Below are 20808 nucleotides of genomic sequence, written 5' to 3'. Positions count from 1 at the left end.
CCTGGGCACAGTTTAAAAAGCAGCCTAAATGTGTCTTGTTTTGACTGTGCCCTCCCTTGGGCCTGCAAGCATTTCTCACCATTTATTATGAGTACAAATTACAGAATTTTCCAAGGCAAGCATCCTATCATTTCAAGCTCAGGGTCAAGCAGGTTACACTAAGCAGAACACCCAGGTACTTCAAAAGCTACAGACCACTCAAGCATGCCATCAGTTCTAATGGTGTGACAATCTTGAGTGGCACATACACTGACTACTTTCAGATAAGGAAATCCATGCAATGCATATGTAAAGATATAGGATCAATCTAGAATTTGCTTGAGGTAGCCACTTTGTTTCTCATCCATGCATAGATTAAAGCAAGGCATCCCAGAAAAGTCAAATCCCACTATAAAGTCATGCACCAATTTATCAGGAATACTATGAAGATAAAACCAAGAGCCAAGAACCTGCTTGTACAGTCAATTTGATAAAGTTTTCTACTTTCAGCCAATGGTTATCCGTAAAAACCTAATAAAGCACAAAAGATTGACCAGATGGAGAAACTGGATCGACCCAAGCATTCTTAGCAGTTCACTGGGAAGCCGTGTCGCCCCCACTGCCAGGTTCTCTATTTTTAGCAGTTGGCTCCTCATCTCTGGCATCAAGTCCCGGCAGAACAACATCATCACCAAGGGCTGCTCCATCTGCTGGAAGAGGTATCACATCTTCAGTATCTGGGAAAGCAGCACCCTCTTTCATAGTAGCAGTCTCCAAAACCACGAGTAATTGACCAGCTTCCTTTTCTTCAAACTCAGAAACAGCAGGAAGTGATTGACTAGGTTCCTTTTGTTCAAACTCAGAAATAGCAGTTTGCCCTTCAATATTCATGGTTACAGCTTCCAGGGACCCATCTACAGGAATTTCATTATCCGGATGTTCTGCACTTTGCCCAGCCTGAGACACCAGACCTGGACCTTCAGCTTCTGTAGCTTGTTTGGCCTGATTACCCTGTTGAAGCCCATAACCTTCTACTTGCAGACCTTGAAGCCCATAAGCCTCCTGCTGGAGCATCTCGTGACTTTTAAGGCCATAGAACAATGGCTCTGGAGCTTGAGGTGAATAGGCTGTTGGTTGATTTGGAGGAATATAGACACTGATGGGGCCATAAACAGTATCTTGACCTTGGAACCGCTTGATCCGGGAAAGATGTTTTTTCCCGGACAAGTGGCACTCAAATACAGCTAAAGTGTCACACGTTACGTTGCACAGTGTGCACACCCTGGGCTGCTCCCTGGGACGCTCAGGACGTTTTCTGTGCACAGGTTCAAAGCTCCTCAACCGCTTCCCACCACGGCCAAACCTCATCGCCTTCCGCTTTGGAGGACGCCTCCTTTCATGCCTATCATAGCCATCCATCCTTGGCCTCCTTGTGTGCCCCTCCATTTGTGCTGCTTCGGCATGCAGTGCATCAGACAGTGCTGCCTCAACTCCTGCTTCCCTTTCCTTTGCACGCTCAGATTGTCCATCAACATTTTCGCTTTGCATCCCAAATTCCATTTTATGCTCCATTGTCACAGTTGCATCTGGCAAGTTTTCTGATGAAGCAGAGCCCTTACTTACTTCAATAACCTGGTCAGAAAAGTCTGCAGCTGTCATGTTTTCTGACGCAGTGGAGGCTTTGTTCACTTCACTGATTTGATTGGACAGAATAGCAGATTGCATGTTTTCGGATGAAGTAGAAGCTTTTTTCACTTCAATCACTTCAGCAGCCTTGTTTTCGTCAGCCTGTTGGAGGACTATCTCAGGCTTCACAGCGACCTTTGCTTGTAATTCAGCCATGAGTTTCTGCTGAGCCTGTATCTCTTGAACTCTCTGCACAGTTCTCTTGTGTCGCTTGCCATTCTTGTGTTGCTCCAGAATTTCCAAGCTGTTGCAGTCCACCCTACAGATATCGCACCAGGCAACAGGGAGGAGAGGACGCCTTGCTAGCATGGGAGATGGCACCGCTGCCAGTGCTGATGCCTGTGATGGTGCCTGTCCTGGTCCTTGCTTTATTTCTGGTACTACTGATGGTTCCATGACTGATGCAGGTGCAGCATCAGGTTGATGTGTGTCAGGAGCAGACTGCTGGAACCGCCTGTTCCCGCCCCTACCAATTCGTCCTCGTCCTCGTCCTCGTCCCCATCCCCTACCACGGACAAGAGAAGCTGCCCCAACATCTTGCCTTGGAGGGTGGTGGCCAAAATTGCCTCTGCCACCGCCACCACCACCTCTGGAAGGCCCACCACCCCTTCTACCACCACCCTTGAATGGAGAACTACCACCACCCTGCATCAAGGCTCCAAAAGTTTAAAAATTTGGTGATGGACAAGTGATCTATTACCGAAACAAAAATGGATTGCAACAAGAACTGGTCAGAGGGACTTCATAAGTGGCTTCCCTCACCTTAAGCTACAGTCATCAAGGTCGGGGGAGTCTACCATGAGAGAATTTGATTATGTTCATAAGGCATCAACAAGCAAAGTTTGAAGTGCATGGTACATACTGCCTCCAAGGCATACAAAGGTATGTAGCACTATATACCATGCCATACCACCTCAAAATCGACAAAGTAAACCAATGCAGGCACACAGCAGTAGATACCATGCCTGTATGTGACTGACACAGCCCCATACATGGTACTTCAAGCCTAGCCAACAAGCAGGTCAACCAAGCTTTCTAGAACTGTGATCCGGAATCGGAACAAGTACAATTTCTACAATACAAATTTTCTACAGTACAAACATCAAACCAAGCCAAAAGTTGGAAATTCACCTGGAAAGGATATGTTCAAAACCATTATCTAATATCTAAGTTGTTACAAGACTGGCAATCCAGATTAGATACCCAGTATTAGAAATAACAAATACGTACGAGAATGGGAGCAAAAACCTTAAAATTTTCAAAGTATCAATCAGAGTAGGCACGAATAACTATGGCAAAAAAAAAAGCTGATAAATAAAACATTGATGAATAACTGAAGATAGAAAGACAAATAAATATTTGAACATCGTCAGAAGCAGGGCAGGATTGATATGAGAATCAGAAATGGATGTGACATGCAATCAAGCATATCAGGTATTAACATTTTGGTTAGAATATCACATGGCTGAAATAACAATGCATGCACTTTCAGAACACTTAACCCATTCCTATCTGCAGTGAAATTATCCATGATAAGAAAATTAAATCCAAGGAAATAGAAAATCATGAATATACACAAAGAAGTGCAGAAATGGGAGAATAGGTGAAAGCCATGTTTGGATTATCGGAACAGCATTTCTAGAGGCAAAGACTATGGCCATGTTTGGGATTGCTCTTGGTAGTAGAACTTTTGTCAGTATAGATCTTGGAAGTAGAGCTCTTATGTTTGCTATTTAGTTACTACATTTCTAAAGTATCGTGGAACTTTAACATATGTTTGATAAACAAACTGAAAAAGTGTTTTTAGTATGAGAAAATGACAATAAAAGATGTTGCATAGTGCTTTCAATTTTTTAGCTCTTTGTGCTATCAAAAGCCATTATTATAAAGTATTTTTAATTTACAAAATTTTTATTTTGAATAGTATAATGTTAGAATAATATAATATTGTACAATAATAGTATAACATTATAGGAATATAATAATGTTATAATAACGATAGTAATAGAGTATTGTCTTAATATTAGTATATACAATATACTATAATATAATAAAACACATTATAGTATAATGTAATGTAATATTGTACAGTATAGTACCATAAAATAAAATAATATGATATAATAACATATTATAATATGTTATTATAATATATTATAATAATATAATATAACGCATCTATTGTTGTTAGTAATTATACTATAAAATTTTAATATAAAGTATTACAATTATTATTATTACATATTAATCTAATATTATATCTTATAATATTATTTTCTATTGATATAATTTAGTGTAAAGTATTGTTAATCTATAATTTATATATTTTATTTTAATCTAAATATTATATTAAACATTGTAATTGTTTTTCATGAGGGATATTTTGGTCGTACCAATAGTTTTCCGGCTTTAGAAAGCACTTTTGGGGAGAAGCTCCAAATTGGAGCTTTTGCCAAATCGAGGTTTTTTAACTTTTGAAAGGAGCAGAAAGCTATTTCAGATTTTTTTCCAAACATCCACATATCACCTAGAAAGCACTTTAGGCCCCTTCAAAAAGCAATCAGAAACAGGGCCTATGTTTTTTATCAATATACAAAAAATCAGTAAAACAAATATGAAAAAGGAAAGAGGGTGGAAACCATCAAGATAGTTTACAAAAGATTTCTTAGGCAAAGGAAGTTTCTTCTATCAACTAAGGAAGCATTTCATTATATGCCCACATACAGGAAGATATAGTTAAGTATAATATCTGGAACAAGCATTTCTTATTTGCAACAGATATCACTAAGCCATTTCAATTAATAATAAAAATAGAAAAACAAACAGATGATTAATACAAAATAGTCTAATGGAACCCTCTCGAGATCAGTCCTCAATCCTCATTGAGTATGCAACTGAAATTTTCAACTCTTTTGTAGATAACAGGAAATTTTTCATTCTAAGTCTTTAAGAATGAGCACATAAAAACTTATCAGCACAGCACACCAATGTCAATAAATGAATTTTCCATTCGCACTCCAAATGGCAAGCTGAAGCCAAAAACTGCAACAGAGAACATTCAACACTTCTATAGTCGTCTTAAGAAATCCGAAAAGATCCGTTAAATTGAACATAACTCCATTCATTTCTGGGTCAATTTCCATTTATTTTACAAAAGGTAAGTTAAATGGGCATGATTTGAAGCTAAAAATAAAAGGAAGAAAAACCTTTATTCAGGGATCAACCAACAAATGAAAAATATAAGGTTCAAAACTGCATATGTTTTTTCTTATTAATTGAAATTATGCTTTCTGACATAAAATAGTTTTATGGTGTCCGGTAAAAGTTCATGCATCTAAGGAGCATCAGTTCAAGATTAAGCAGGAGAAAATAAATTCTCTAGATTTCTTGCCAAGAAACTTAATGAATCAACAGAAAATATGAGTAAATACCTTGACTTTTACATATGTTGTCAAATTCACAAACAGAGTAGTGATTTTTGTATATGACAATTTTTAAAGTTATAAAAAAGAGTTGAACGTGGAAAACATAAACAACAAAAAACATGACCGAAATTTTATTTGTCATGAGGTAGTTTCCTAAGTATGAAAACTTGGTGGTTTCAGTTTTGACCGGCCTCATGGAATTTTGGTTGCAATTTCAGTGGTTTTGGAAGATTCGCCCCACGTTTTGGAGTTCCCATAAAAAATGTTCATAAATTCAAAGAAAAATCAAAAAAAGAAGCCAAGAGAAGTTAGTTTATAACACTTTGGAGCATTTTATGTCAGGTTATTTACTTCTGTAATTTTGACAATTTTAGGCTGCAACTAATATTGCATATAGGGGAAATTCACCCACATTATTTTTTTTCATTACACACATACCCATATTATTTACTTGTTGAAAATTAACTGTACTTAGCAACTATGAAGCTTTCGGTACCTGGTTCATTCAAAACTTTTTTTTTCCATTTTTTTCATAAACCAACAAGTAAATTGATTTTTTATCATTTCTTCTCATATGTTTACAATTAAGTGACTATTTATAGTTACAGAATGTCGTACATATTTTACATTCAAAATAATCCCTATGAAATGTCTTGTAGTTGTTCAAGTTGGTCACTGTAAACTACTATAATAAGGGTCATTTTAGAGTTCTTGGCATGTCAATCATCATGTTTATTATCTACTCCCACTTGTAACTCAAGAAAAAAAAGAAAAATCATTGCAAACTAATACCATATAGCCTATACAAAGAAATGAACTAAATATGATAGTAAATATTAAAACAAAACATTAAAGTCCATTTAAAATTACTTTCAGTAAGTTTCAGCAGAAACTAGATTAACCCCTAAACTAGACCAAAACTGGTTAGTTTCGGCCAAAATTAACCAAAAACAATCCGTTTTGAATAAAATGGTTTGGTTCCAGCCAAAACTGAAAATCTTGGATGAGGATACACTCGGTGGTAATTGCTATGATTATGGTAGTTTTAGCTTGTTTATTGCATGGATCTATTCTTTTCTCCTTTTCTTTCTCTTGATATATAAACGGAATAAGTTTTTGCATCTAGGGCTGATTTGCTAGAGCGCTACTTTATCCCTTATTCTGAAGATTCAATGGATGGCAAGCTACATGGTCCTCCAAGTCTCCCCCATCCTGTATTCATGAGTAGGCCCTACCATGGTGGAGTGAGACAATGTCATCTCATAGGAATAAACAAGTATTTCATTTGATCACCAACTGCACTGATAATTGAGCATGCATGCCTCAAGATGACTTCAAGCATGGCAAAGATACCATAGAGAAGGTGCAAAACAGTCCAAGTAATAGTTGGAGAAATGAGTGGAAATGAGCTTTGCATTCCAAGGCATTTTCTAACGGAAAAATTCCTTGAGTGTCAACAGCAAGATCAGCTGGACTGACCCATGCTGACTGTACCATACCGATAAGGTATTAGTACGGTACTAAGGTTCAGTTTGATATGAGTCAAACTGGTCTATACCGGTCCGAACAGAATGAAACCATCCCATACTGCCCGTTGCCGCCCGGAACTGAGGTGCATACTGTATCGTACCGACATGCACCGGACAATTTCACACAGTACCATTAAGTGAGGAAAAAGGGTCAAGAGCTATCTTAGTATTGGATGTGTACCATATCGTCCCGATTGCATCATACCAAACCAGTAACGTACCGATAATGTCCCAGCACAATAATCGATACCAAAATTGTGGATCTTGATGAAGAGAAAGGCTAAGCGATCAATGATCCACTAGATATTCTTAAAAATTTTATTAAATCTTTGGTTGCAAGATCTTACTTTTGCTACAAAATCTCAGCACAATTAATCCTTTATCGAGGTCCATTAAACTCCACTCAAAACTTCATATCTTAAATTCTTAGAAATAACCCTTGCATCTACAATGTAAATTTTGCATATTAAAATAATTCCCACACAATAAAAATTAACCCTGGAATGCTAGGTCATCCTTCCTACTACATTCTTGCATCAACCAAGGCAAGTTATCCCTTGCAAAAATCATCTACAATGGAGGCTAGCATGTATTATAAGCACTCCAAGAAAAAACTTGATGTTTTGTGAAACATTTGCTCAAGCAAGGTGCAAGTCCATGTCATAATTGAAATCATAGTATGTCGTACCGGCCCGAATCAGGCAGTACGAAGTGTACCATACCGTACTGGTTCGGTACCGATACTCGGTATGGGTGGCGTACCGACATTCGATACGCTAAGAAAACTCCATAACGTACCGTACCAACACTGTGCTAGCGTAGCACCAGCACGAGGTCCGGTACCGAGATGGCAAACCTTGATCAAAATTAGAAAAGATAGTACCAAAGTTATACATAAAATGCATTATAAAGCACCCTTCATAAAGAATACATGCAATATGCAACTTTTGGAACAAAGAGAGAGAGAGCAAGGCATGGTCTGCTGAACTGACCGGTTCCGACAGGCACCGGTCCGGTACCGCTATGGAAATCAATTCCACCCAATCTGGGTCGGAATCGATCGATTCATGGGCTGTACCGGTGCGAACCGGCTCGGTTCGCACCGATTCGGGGTTGTTTCACACGAGACAGCATGTGGCTAAAGCCACGTGCTAAGCCCTCGCGCTGTGGCACTTTTGAAAGTGCCACAACGCCAAGCATGGCCAAAAGTGGCACGCGCTGTGGCACTTTCGAAAGTAGCACGCGCTATGGCACTTTCGAAAGTGGCACAGCTCCCAGCGTGGCCGAAAGCGCCACGCTGTGGCCCTTTCAGCACCCAGCGTGGCCAAAAGTGCCACGCGTTGTGGCTGCCACAATGCATGGGACACGCGCTGCAACGTCCGTTCGTTCGGCTTTTATGCATCAGGCAGGGGCAGAAAAAAGCTGAAAGCAAAGGCAGAGACAAAGGAGGAGGAAAGGAAGAGAAAGGCAAAGACAAAGGCGTGAAAAAAATTAAGAAGGGTCAAAAAGCGTCGTTTTTCTTCAAGAAAAAATCTAGTAAAAACTAAATAAGATAGGATTTCTTTCCCCTATATTCTTTTTTTTATATTTCTTTTAAATTGCTTAAAAAATAAGTCAAAAATTGCCAAAAAAATAGAAAATGATGCCCAATGTTTCCATTTCATCTTGAATTTTTTGTATGTTGTAGATATATGGACGATGTGCATGGTGACATTAAAAGTTTTTTCATTGTAAATGAGTATGGAGCAATCAACGAATTCCGGCGAAATAGAAGATCTACGTGACCAAATTTTCTCTACTCTTCTTCATTCTAAACAGGAAAGCTCTAAATGAGAAGAGAGGGTCAAGGACCCTATTGGTCAGGAATACCGAACTGAGTCTGTAGCTTTTGTTTTTGCAGAATATATATAATTTATATTTTAATAAAAAATAAAAATTAATTTTATAATAAAAAAATAAAATAATAAAAAATAGCAGTACGTTGTACATAATTCAAAAATCATTTTTGGAGGAAGGATTAATGTTTGGTAAATTAATTTTTATAATTAAAAAAATAAAAATTAATTTAAAATTTAAAAATAAATTAATGTGGCCGTAGGAATGGAGCTATCAAGGAGAGGGCAACCCCAAGAGCATGATATTGGCTGGGAGCATGGAAAGATGCTCGGTGAATTTAGCCGATAATTCCTGTGAGGTATTTACGTGCCCGGAGTGCCCACCTAATATCCGTCTGCTGATGAGAAAAAATCTCGCTAAGATCAAAGCAACCAAGGAGAAGGCTACCAAGAAGAAGGCGAAGGTGGAATGCCAAGCCGTAGAAGCACCTTCCTATCACTTCATGGAGTCAGAGGAGGTTGAGGGTCCAGATAAGAAGGCATAGATCCAGAATGCCATGCAAGCGAGCCTGAATGATTAGTGGTAGCAAGAGGAGGTGGCGAGGCATCGGGCTCGATTTGGGCACTCGTTTTACGAGTCGGGCGCCGGTTCTGGTAGAAGCATACAAGATCTAGAGTTTCAAAGGACAACCTCAGTCAGGAAGGGCGACAGCAGAGGACGTGGCTGGATTGCATCTATCCTGAATGGTTTTGGTAACCGAAAGAAATCTTCTAGATGGATTCCACCAGGAGCGTCAATCCATGATGTAGATCTGCATGCCTTCTCCAGAAGAAATTCGAAGCAGCAGAGGGTAGACATAATGTGGAAGGAGAAGAAGGATGTGGCGAGCTATTGGCTTCTAGTTCTACTTCAGCCATATTCCAGCGAATGGGGCAGACAATACGTACTACAAGTCTGCCATTTCCACCATACAGGCTGCCGGTCTCAATGTCGATCCTCCAGATTCGAAGGACATCTACGATGAGCTTCTTGAAAACAATAAGGGGGAGCTAGAGAATTGGATTGCCTCCTACAAGAGCAAGTGGCCCACATATGGGCTCTCTGATGTGTGATGGTCGGACCGGTCCGACAAGACGGAGCATCATTAACTTTCTGACATACTGTGATGCGAAGATTTTCTTCCACAAGTTAGTTAATGCTTCGGATCAGGTGCACAATGCCTCACACATCCTCAGATTTATGGAGGAGGTGATTGATCAAGTTGGAGAGAAAAATATCGTGTAGGTCGTCACTGATAATGGGCCGCAATATAAGTTGGCCGAGAAGATCTTGATGGAGCGGCGACCACAAATTTTCTGGACTCCATGTGTTGCACATTGCATCGACCTCATCCTAATGGACATTAAAAAGCTCCGTAGGGTGCAACATACGGTGGAGATAGCCCAACGCATTACCAGGTATATTTATAACCATAATTGGGTTCTTTCATTGATGAGAAAGTATGCAGGGAAAGAGATTCTGAGATCAGAAGTCATACGGTTTGCTACGAACTACATTGCACTTGATAGCCTTATCGAGAAGAAAGGAGCCCTACGTCAGATGTTTGTCAAGCTCGAATAGCAAGAAAGTAGATATGCTCAAGCCGGCACTGAAGGGAGCAGAATGGAAGACTTGGTGACGAGGCAGTGATTCTGGCAGCAGGCCAATACGATAGTCAAGGCTATCAAACTATTATATCAAGTGCTGCGGATCGTGGATAGCGAGAGGTACCCTCAGATGGGCTTTCTATATCACATTATGGAGAAGGTAAAGGCTCAGATCATGAAGGCAGATCTAGCCCATGCCCACGAGTATATCGACATCCTTGAGCGGCAGTGGAAAGCCCAAATGGGTATTAAATTGCATCTAGCAGGTAAGCGATAACATTGATAATTATACTGATGGATATATTTGTATAATTATACTAAGACGGTGTCGTCTATGTGCAACATACTACCTGAATTTTCGATTCAGGTACGAGAGTGGAATTGGTATGGATGATAAACTTCTTGATGCTCTGCGTAATGTTATTTATAAGATGGAGCCTGATCCAGAAGTCGCCGCATTATGTATAGAAAAGGTAACTATGATTTAGTAGCATGTGTAAGTATATCGGATCTTCTATTATTAACTTAGTACAACACGCTTCTTTTTCACAGACCAAATTATTTAGGAAGGGTAGCTACAGCTTTGGACAACGACCAGCCATCGTGAGTAAGATAACTATGAATCCAGGTACAATACAAATCAACAAAATATTTTTGCAGCTGAATTATCTTCAACTATGAGGCCATCATATATGTAATTATCTTCAATATTTTTGCAGTTGAATGGTGGATTCATTTTGGCGGATCCGCAAAAAATCTTAAGCGGATAGCTATCCGGATCCTCTCCTAAATGGTCTCCTCGAGTGGCTATGAGCGCAATTGGTCTACCTTCGCCCTCATCCATAGCAATAGAGAAACCGTTTGACACAAAAGCGCCTCAATAACCTAGTTTATGTGCACTACAATCTACGGTTGAGGCTAAAATGTATTTAGGAGAAAGTGGACCTCAAGTATACAAATTCCATCTATAGAACTTTCACAGATAATGATGATGATCCTATGCTCGGCTGGCTTGTGGGCCAGCAGCAAGAGTCGGAGCTTGACGAGCCAGAATCGCCTCGACGACTAGTCGGCTTCATAGCCAGCGATGCTAGGGTCGATCCAGAGTAATGGGCTGAGCGCAACATTCCACGCACTTCCACAGCTGATAGGACGTGGCCAGAGGAGAGCTAATCACTACATGACCAGTACGACACACCCTCTTAGAGAGATGATCGAGAAATGCTCAAACGAGGATGCTCTGGTACCCAGTCTACTCGATCAGGAGAGCGTTAATCCCAACAAACAAGAAAAAAAAAGAAAATGGCCCCAATGGAGAGTGTCGAGGAGACCTGGATCAGCGGCGATGAAGGTTCTGGTGGTGATGGATCTGCTAGCCATGGAGGGAGTGGAGAACAGTATGGTACTACTTATGAGACACAGCCGGAGGCAGGTCTTCGATATCCCGGTGAGTCCCAGTTTACATATGCTACACAAGATACGGACCACGGTAGGCCGTCTGATAGACCCCGGTCGGATACCATTGCATATTGAATACGATCTCCTCGAGGTTGTTTAGGAAGTAGCTGCAAATGACCTTGCATGTGGAGTAAGATCTATAGATATATCAAGTTTCGAGTCTTCCTATTATCCGCGGCCTCAGCTAGCCTATAGATATAGTGCATTAGAGTCATCTTCCGGTGGCTACTATCCTACGCAGCCCGAAGGATCTTACGGATCGAATTTTGGTATTGGCATATTCGGATGGGCCCTCCATAGCCTTATTATCAACAACAGGACACCTCTCAAAGCCAGAGCTTCAGCAAGACATCCGAGAGTTCTTATGACCCGACGCGCATTCCTCAGAGATTGAGCATACAAGACTACAACGCCACTTGGTTAAAGGAATGGGTTGATTTGCCTCCTTATTACACTGATGATTCGAATATCGACGAGAAGTATCGCCATTCGATCCGATTTTAGATATCCGAGAATGTTTTAAATGTATGTAATTGATTGTAACATAATTTAAAGATATTTTATATTCTTCATCTCATTATTTGAATCATTTAGAAGTAATAAGATGCATCATCTAGTTTAAACCTTAAACCTAAACATACAAACATCAAAAAAAATCCAAAAGTGAGAACTCCCTAAAAAAACGACGCCGAGGTCGAAACCTGGTCGAACCAGCCCCATCGGTACGGTACCGGTACCGATGCCCACCAGTACGTCAGTATGGTCGGTACCGCGTACCTTGAAGCAAGCTCCGCTGAACTGAGCCGAACCATCCGGTTCAGGAGTACCGAACTGACCCAATTGGAAACTGGGTCGGTTCGCTAATAGGAAACAATTCCAACCCATACGGGCTGGAACCGCAATGGGACCGGCCAAAACCGGTCCTTTTCGGATCAGAACCAAAACCTGCCGAAACCGGTCGGTCGCACCAAGTCAAGTAGCACTGTGGCATTATTGCCACAATGCGGCCACTGTGGCATTATTCGGATGGGCCCCTCCACGATCGTATAATCAGCCAGAGGACATATCTCGAAGCCAGAGCTTCAACGAGACATCTGAGAGTGCTTATAACCCGGCGCGCGTTCCTTATGCGATGAGCGTGCATGACTAAAAAGTCGCTTGGTTAGAAGGATGGGTTGATATGCCTCTTGACTATGCTTATGATCCGAATATCTACGAGAGTCATCGCCACTCAACCCGATTTTAGATATCAATATGTACGTTGTACTTTAAATGTATATAACTGATTATATTATTTTATATTTTTTACGTCACTATTTGAATTAGGAATATTTTATGTTGTTTATTTTATGATTTGCATCATTGTAAAGCAATAAGATGCATCATCTAGGTTAAACTGGGATCATAGAAACATCCAAAAAAAATCAAAAAGAATAAAAAAATCAAAAAAATATCAAATTAAACTTAAATTCATAGAAAAAATCCGAAAAGAGTTATTACCAATTAAATTTTTGGAAAAAATGCAAAAGCAATTAGGGCGTGTCGGTCGGCGCTCACCAATACGGGTCTTGGTACCGATTCGGCAGATCTTGAGAGAGAGAGAGATTTCACAATTATAATGCAATCAAAAGCGTTGTCAACCTCAAAAGGAAAGCGGGGGAATGGAAAGAATGATATCATCCAAAAATTAGTGACACAATTTACATCGAGAATAGAAGAGAGTGCATGACTGGCATGAGAACATAATCAAGGAACCTGCTTTTCCTTGGCAAGCAAGCATAAACACATGCATTACAAAAGATGCCAACATGCATCTATATGTATCTTAAGTTATAGAACCTAGAGAAGCCTAGCGATTCTTGTTCACAAAAATACGAAAAACATATCTTAAGATTAGCTGAGAAGATATAATCTGAAACATATTTATAAGCTCATGCACTCTACAGTATTTATCTCACATGCTTTTTAAGTATGCATTCAGCAAGATGTCTTGGTGTACCATAAGTAACAAGAACTTGCAGCATTCTATTTTGCTTATTCACATGGCCCTACATGTCCACATGCTTAAAAACATCAATGTGTTTATTTTTATAATTGTACATCATCAGAAATATATAATCATTTTGTCACAACAAATTTCAATATTCTGTTTTGCTAATAATCATAGCCATGCATCTCCAAATGCTCACAGATTTGCATGTTTTCTTTTGTAATAACAAGTCCTTAGAAAAATAGTCGTTTAAAATTCTTAGCCCTGTTTCAACATTTTAAACTGCTATGAATAACTAACCTGCCAAAAGTGAAGCTCCATGTAAATTTAGTGAAAATCCTCATCACAATAGGGGAAAAGTTGCTCAGCCTCTCAGCGCTAAATATGAATGAGAAGGATGCTTCCAAGTGCCTGAGCTTATAATTTGTCAAAAATTTACTTCCGTAGTTTTGGAGAAAATTTTGTCCGGCGCAGGTATCAAAGTCCATAGTTGTTGCATACTAGAAATGAGTGAAGAATTTTTGACTATAGTAACAGCTTGTAACTTAAGTACTTCACCCTTGCTAAAGCATGACATGAGTGATCAACATTTATCTATATTTTCCCAATATAAATCCAGAACACAAATGTCTTTATATAAGAAAAAGAAAACGTGCATGGTTCCTTTAACAAATATGGAGCAAGAGTCATATATTACCATGGATAATCAGGGATTAAAATATCTCCATTACAACATGCGTTCTCGCCACATTTATTTGTTCTTCCAATTTTCTATTTCCATTGCACCATCAATCAATTCATGTATTGATATGGATGTTGCAATCATATTATACACATGATAATATCAAAATCTTTAATTTCCCCTTTTCCTCTCCATCTTCCAGCATTCCACACGTGTTTAAGAGGAGACCAAGAAAGTGTCTCAAGGGAACCCAAGGTAGAACGCATATCCACATTAGAGATAATGAGTGGGACCCAAACACCATTATTTTAATCCCTGATGAAATCATCCATGGTCTTCAACAACTTCCAGGGCGGAACCTCAGGAAACCAAAATCAAGGAACTACAACATAAAATAGTTAAGGAAGGAAATTTTTCGTACCTATTTTTGGCGAAGGAACTTCAAACAGGAAGCGAATCCAACGGGCCAATGTGAAACACTGAGCAAGTAAAGAGAGATAAAAGCACCCAATCAACTTTCCTTTTGTACAAAGAAAAAGGACTTAGCATTTTGAATGCCAAAGAGGCATTTCTTGATATCTAATCTTCAGGCATCTACAGGATCTGAAAAGAAAGAAGTAGAATAACCTACTTGTCAAAGCTAACGCTAACCACAGAGGGGAAGTTTGGTTGCTGGTATCAAAGATTAAATGAGAATTAAGTGAGTATAAACAAGGGATCTTGGGAGACTCTCATAATATTTATTTTTCAAGTATCATGAGAATCTGCTATATCTATACCCACAATTGGTAAACAACCCAATAATGGGTATTCTCACCAGCTGTCCTCATTTACTGCCTGAATAACAGCTACACTATGCCCCTAATATTAACAGCACAGTGCTGCTAATGACCAGCAACCAAACAACCCCTCAAAATCTCTCAGAATATGAATCAGGTAGTAGGCATGACACCTGTTTGTCTGCTTAAATGATTTTGAGGATGTCTCAGTTATCCCTCATGGCCAGACAAATTTGACAAATCAACTCCAATGGTGGTATTATACGTGAATACATAGCTTAACATCCAAAAATCAATGTCTCCAAACTCAAATGAATCACATATTAGGTCCTAAAACACAATGAATTTGTAGGAGGACATGGTTTTCCACTCACCATGAAACCTGCATGAATGAGATTCCAATTGGCAATTGCTATTGCTCTCATAAATCAAAATCAGATCAGGCCAATCTCAAACGGAGTATGCCTCCACCAAAGCAGATATACTGGAGCTTACATGTCAGTTAAACTTGTAAAACATGGTAGTATTCTCTTTCTCCTTCAAAGGTAATATGATCTGTCCATTATGTGGTAATTTTCTGATATTTTAACTGTCATTGCATCTGTTTAAAATCATGCATATTGCATTCAGAAACTGCTAGATGCATCACTTTACAGATTACCCCCCAAACACAAGTTGAATTAAAAGATTGAAACTTAAAAATGTCAAAATAAAGCACAAATTTCATCAAAAATTGGATATCCAGCACATTTAGGCTTGCAATCAACCTAGGTCTGGACCAGGTCATGCAAGACCCGGACTGAAACCAGATTCTTTTCGGAACATGATGATGATGGACCCTTACCCAGCTCAATAGCTAACCAGGTCACAGTGGGTCCATGAAAAAACTTTTTAGACCATTTCAGTCATTCAGGCAAGACCACGTCATGCATGAACTGAACCAAACCCCACCAATGCATCTCTTCATGTTTGGCTCCAATTTAGATTTGGGCCCAATGCAACAATAAAGAAAGGTACATTATTCATTTTGTAGCCAGAGTAAAACTAATAATTACATGGATGGCAAGTGGATGTATATAAAAGAATGGAACTGGTGCAGAATGCTGCAACTAATACCATTGACAGATATGTTGTTCAATCAGACTTGAGCCTTCAACCCATCAATACTTGAATATCAAAACATAAAGCAGCACCATTTGACACTAAGGACCAAACTAACAATCTTTTATGTTAATCGGTTAAAAAGAAAAGAATGCAAGAAATCAGGAACTCAAAGGAAAACCAGAAGCAAGTAAAGCAACCAACTTGCCTCACCTCACATCTTTATGCTACCATATCTGATCCTAGGAAATTGAGTTAAATCAATCGGCAAAACCTACTTCAACATAATCCAAGACACAAAGCACCTGCAGAAACATACCTAGGTCCACAAACAAAAAAGAGGGGGGAAAAAGAAGAGAAGAAGCGACCTTCTCAAAACAACATTTAAAAAAACATAGAAGAGGTAATGTTTCCAGAGACAATCATCCAAGATAAGTTCTTCACTTTTTGGGAACTTGAGAAGGAGGGGGTGAATTGGAGGAACAGAAAAATGGGGAGTCAAGATAGTTGAATACTGAATCAAGACTGCTTTGATCATTTGAACATAATATCTGAAAATAGGGTGTGCCATGTTGTGAAATGAGAACAAATTAAGACATACATTTAAATCACTATTAGCATCTATTATGATAAAAAAGAAAGAGAGTTTGGATGCCTATCCATGCTATATAATTAGCATGCCTAGCTGACAGCTTTTTAGCCCAGGGGACTGCAAAGAAGAAGAAGAGTGTAGGAATCAAGAAATAAAGGGGAAGGGAGGAAGCTAGAGATCCTGCAATCCCTTGGATTTAGGATTTGGCGATTACTTTGGAGATCAAGCCACTAGTCAACTATTCATGCTAGCAATTTTTTTCCGGAAACATCTAAAGCAGCCTGCTGTCTAGGGATAGCATGCTAGGGCATCCGAACACCCTATAAATATTAACCAGCTCTAGCTGAACATAAACAAAAGAATTGAGATATGCATTAATTCAAAGGCCTAGGGAAATGTTGCATATGGTCTTTAAAAGGTAATGAAATGCAAGAGTAACTAGGCAAGGCTTATCCAAAAATTTAAGTATCATGTGCTCAAGCCAGTTCGCTGACCCAGATGCTTCACTAACATGTTGTGGCATGAAATACCATGTCATGCAAGTTATGCACCAGGGAGCCAATTCACCAAAAAAAAACAAAAAAGAGAAAAGGAAAGGTAAAACATTGTGAGAGGTAATACAATAGCCTTCAAGCTATCCTTATGGAAAGATCAATTCATCATCCTTGAGCTATAATAAACTTGAGATCAAGAGCATAGCAAACATAGTTACAGAATTGTAATCATTAGAATAGTTAAACAGAAGACCTACAGGAGGTCCAGATTGTCACAAAGAATGAGGTCAGCATCAAGCACATGTAGCACCTTCAATGAAATCAATCATCAAACATTAAGGTGATCAAACTAAAAAAACTTATGGTGCCTCACTCTCCCAAAGGGTCGAATAAATGACAGATTTTTTTTGGTGGACTGAATGCCCATTTGTTGCACTACGAAGTTACCGTCTAAACATGTGACTTGATGGAAACCACTATCACCAAGCAAATAGACGCCTTCATAGAAGTCTGAAATTTAAGTCACCACGGAACCTTTCCTATTCCTACTAAATAAAATAAAATAAAATAAAATAAAGAGAGACATTACGACTATATGCTGCTCGAATATTAAACAATAATCTTCCTGAAGCACCATAAAAGATAAAGTAAGCACACGAAGTTTAGCTGTCTAAAGTGCGGAATTAAAGAGCCGTGACTGCATCAGATTCCGTGTTTCTGTTTTTTTTTTTTTTAAGAAAAAAATCAAATAGAGGAAAAAGAAAAGAAAAGAAAAGAAAAATAGGGAATAATCCCCAATCTAATCAGAACTTAAGAATTGGCTCTCGAAAAGCCCTAATCGAACAATAGGGGGAAAGTATCAAACAGCGCATACCTCAGGCCTGACCGAGACTGCCCCGTGCTGCATCGGGTGGAGTTGCGGGGGATGGGGCTGGCGGTGGGGGTGATGAGGATGATGGGGCGGCGGCGGCGGCCCCCCACCGGGCCCCATCATCCCCCCGTTCTTCCCATGCCACGACCTATCCTGCATCCCCGCCATCGCCCGCTCGGCCGCGTCCATGTTCCCCGCGAACTGCGTCAGCTGGGACAGCGCCGCCACCGCGGCCACCGCCGCCGAGTTCAGCCCCGGCTGCACGGGGTACGAGGCCTCCGCCGACATCGAAGACGATCCCGGCGCCTGCTGCTCCGGCGGCGGGGGGTACCCATGCCCGCCAGCCGGCGCGGCAGTGGCGGCCAGATAGTGGTGGGCCTGCGGTGGGTGGATGTGGGAGGGATCGTGGGGGACGGGGACGGGGTCGGGATGGGCGGCGGGGGGCGGAGGATGCTGGTAGGAGGAGTAGTCGTAGGGGTAATAGTGGTGGTAAGGGTGGTGGTAGGCGGAGGGGTCGTACTGGGGGTGATGGTAGGAGGCGTAGTAGGCTTCGTAGGCCTGGGCCTGGGCGGGGTCGTGGTACTGGGCGGCGGCCTGGTGGCCTGGGGGCTGCTGCTGCTGCTGCTGCTGCTGGGCTTCGGCGAGGGCGTAGTCCATGGTCGCTGAGGAATGGAGCGGATGACAAACGCGAGAGGGGGTCGTGAACAAGGGAATGGATTTGGGGATTCCTCGCGTAGGGTTTTTATAGTGTTTTCTTTGGCCGTTCTATTGTGGTCGGGTTGGTTTAAGACCGGGCACCAGAAACGCTGCTTGGTTTGATCTGCAGTCCATTGATCTGGACCGTTTGTATGATGGCGATATGGTTGGAACAGGTTGATTTTGGCCGTCCAGATCGAGCTACCAAATTGATGACAAGACCGCTAGGGATGGCATTGGTAAAAATTTAAAAGGTAAAATTGCAAGAACGATCCCTCAACTTTAGGCCAATTTGAAAAATATCTCCTCATTCTTGAGGATCCCTCAAGTTTGTAAATGGTTTTAAACTCCCCGTGTCGTTTATCTTAAAAAGTGGTATCATGTGGCTATCACATGGTAGTATAAAATTATATTATAACCAAACTACCCTTCGTAGCCTAAGGGCTCGTTTGGTTCGCGGAAAAAGAAGGGGAAAAAGTGTGGTCAACGGGAAAGTAATGAGATGCCTCTTGTTTGGTTGGAGTTTTCAAAGGAGAGAGAAGGGAAAGTTGTATTCCCATGGGAATGTGATTCCCACATTTCATGGGAAAGTCTTTCCCATGAGAAACATGGGAAAGTTACTTTCCCATGAGGCGGGAATCACTCCATTTTTACTTTTTCCCAAAAAGTCCCTTCAGCATTAAAGAAGCATTAAAGAGGCATTAAAAATCTAATTTTTATTAAGGGCATAATAGGAATTATATATAACTTTCCTAGGAAAGTGGATGGCCAACCAAATATAATCACCTTGGAAATTTGTCACTTTCCCATGGTCAACCAAACATGCCAAAAGTACTTTCCTAGGCATTCTCTTCCTAGGAATTTCTTTCCCAGGAATCATATTCCTAGGAAGGAAAATGCTTCCCGCGAACCAAACGAGCCCTAAAAGGATATACTGTTGGAACACCCATTATACAGTGGTGTTAAAACTTACCTTTCTTCTTGCAAATTCACTATTGGATCGTTTGCAAATTCACTATTAGATCGTCCATTGCACAAATCTCAACTTGCTACAAATTTCTTTATTTATCCACCTGCATAGATCTTAAAACAACTAGTGCATGACTAGGATCATCAGTCTACTTGCACATATCTCAATACGATGAGGGCTCTGGCTATCAGAGATCCCAATGCCGCCAATGGAGGCAAGAGGATGGAGGGCTATGAATGGTTCAAGCTCGAGAGATCATGATTTGGTGGAGTAAGAATAGATCGAGGCGGCTAAAGAGTTTGAAACTAGGCTATGTCGGAGATCATCAAGATAGAATTTGAAGTCATAGATCGAGAAATTTGTAGAAATTGGAGGAAATTTAGGGTTTGGGCAGTGGGGAGCACTGGACCTTAGGGAGAAGAGAGAGATTCGTCACAAATGTGGGAGTGGCATATTGATGTTGTCGGTGTTGTTGTGAGGGGCTCATGGGTGCTGCCGTGTGTGCACTCTACTGGCTGCCGGCAATATGGAGGAAGAGAAAAAAGAAGAAGAAAAGGTGATTTGAGAGGAAGTAGGACATCATGCCTGCATAGATCTCAAAGCAACTGTGATGATCCAGATATTCATCTAACTGCCAAGATCTCAAAGTGATCAATGTATGGTTATGATTATGCATCCACTGCGCATATCTCAAAGCAATCCAAATATTCTTTCGTTGCATAGATCTCTAAGCGTGGATGATCCGAATATTCATCCATCAACATAGATTTCAAGACGATCAAAGGATGATCAAAATTATTTATCTACTTGCATAGATCTCAAAGCAGCCATGTAAATGATCTAGATTATTCACCAGATCTCAAAATGATGTTGGAATAGGCTAAAAGAGGAAGAGGATGTTGTTGTCACTTGAAACGGCAATCTCATGCCGTCCGCTAATTGGAGAGACTAAGAACCAATTTGGAACAACTTGAAAACTTTAGAATCTATTTTTCTTTATTTTGTTTGGAATTCTAGAGACTAATATTTTCTTAAAAAACCTGTGGAAAGACAACTTGATGGACATAATTTTTT

At 40.2% G+C, this 20808-nt stretch overlaps 1 protein-coding gene across 1 annotated transcript; it reads right to left on the bottom strand.

Moving 5' to 3' along the window:
* Positions 1-287: 287 nt before the first annotated feature.
* On the bottom strand, positions 288-18795 carry LOC103705118. Its single transcript, XM_008788732.4, has 2 exons — positions 18072-18795; positions 288-2310 (listed from the first exon to the last, which is right to left on the bottom strand). The coding sequence occupies exons 1-2, from the start codon at positions 18723-18725 to the stop codon at positions 574-576; spliced, it is 2391 nt and encodes a 796-aa protein (XP_008786954.2). The 5' UTR covers positions 18726-18795; the 3' UTR covers positions 288-573.
* Between the last annotated feature and the right edge of the window lie 2013 nt (positions 18796-20808).

Source organism: Phoenix dactylifera, chromosome 2 (assembly GCF_009389715.1).
Source record: "Phoenix dactylifera cultivar Barhee BC4 chromosome 2, palm_55x_up_171113_PBpolish2nd_filt_p, whole genome shotgun sequence".
Classification (NCBI taxonomy): Eukaryota; Viridiplantae; Streptophyta; class Magnoliopsida; order Arecales; family Arecaceae; genus Phoenix; species Phoenix dactylifera.
Note: the sequence above shows the minus strand (reverse complement) of the source record. Positions and strands in the feature narration are given on the sequence as shown.

What these genes read in the sequence shown, in the direction of transcription:
- LOC103705118 (XM_008788732.4), bottom strand. Translation starts at nt 18,725, where the DNA reads ATGGACTACGCCCTCGCCGAAGCCCAGCAGCAGCAGCAGCAGCAGCAG. An exon ending in CAGTCTCGGTCAGGCCTGAG is followed by an intron (nt 2,311 to 18,071) that starts GTATGCGCTGTT and finishes GCCTTGATGCAG; the next exon opens with GGTGGTGGTAGTTCTCCATT.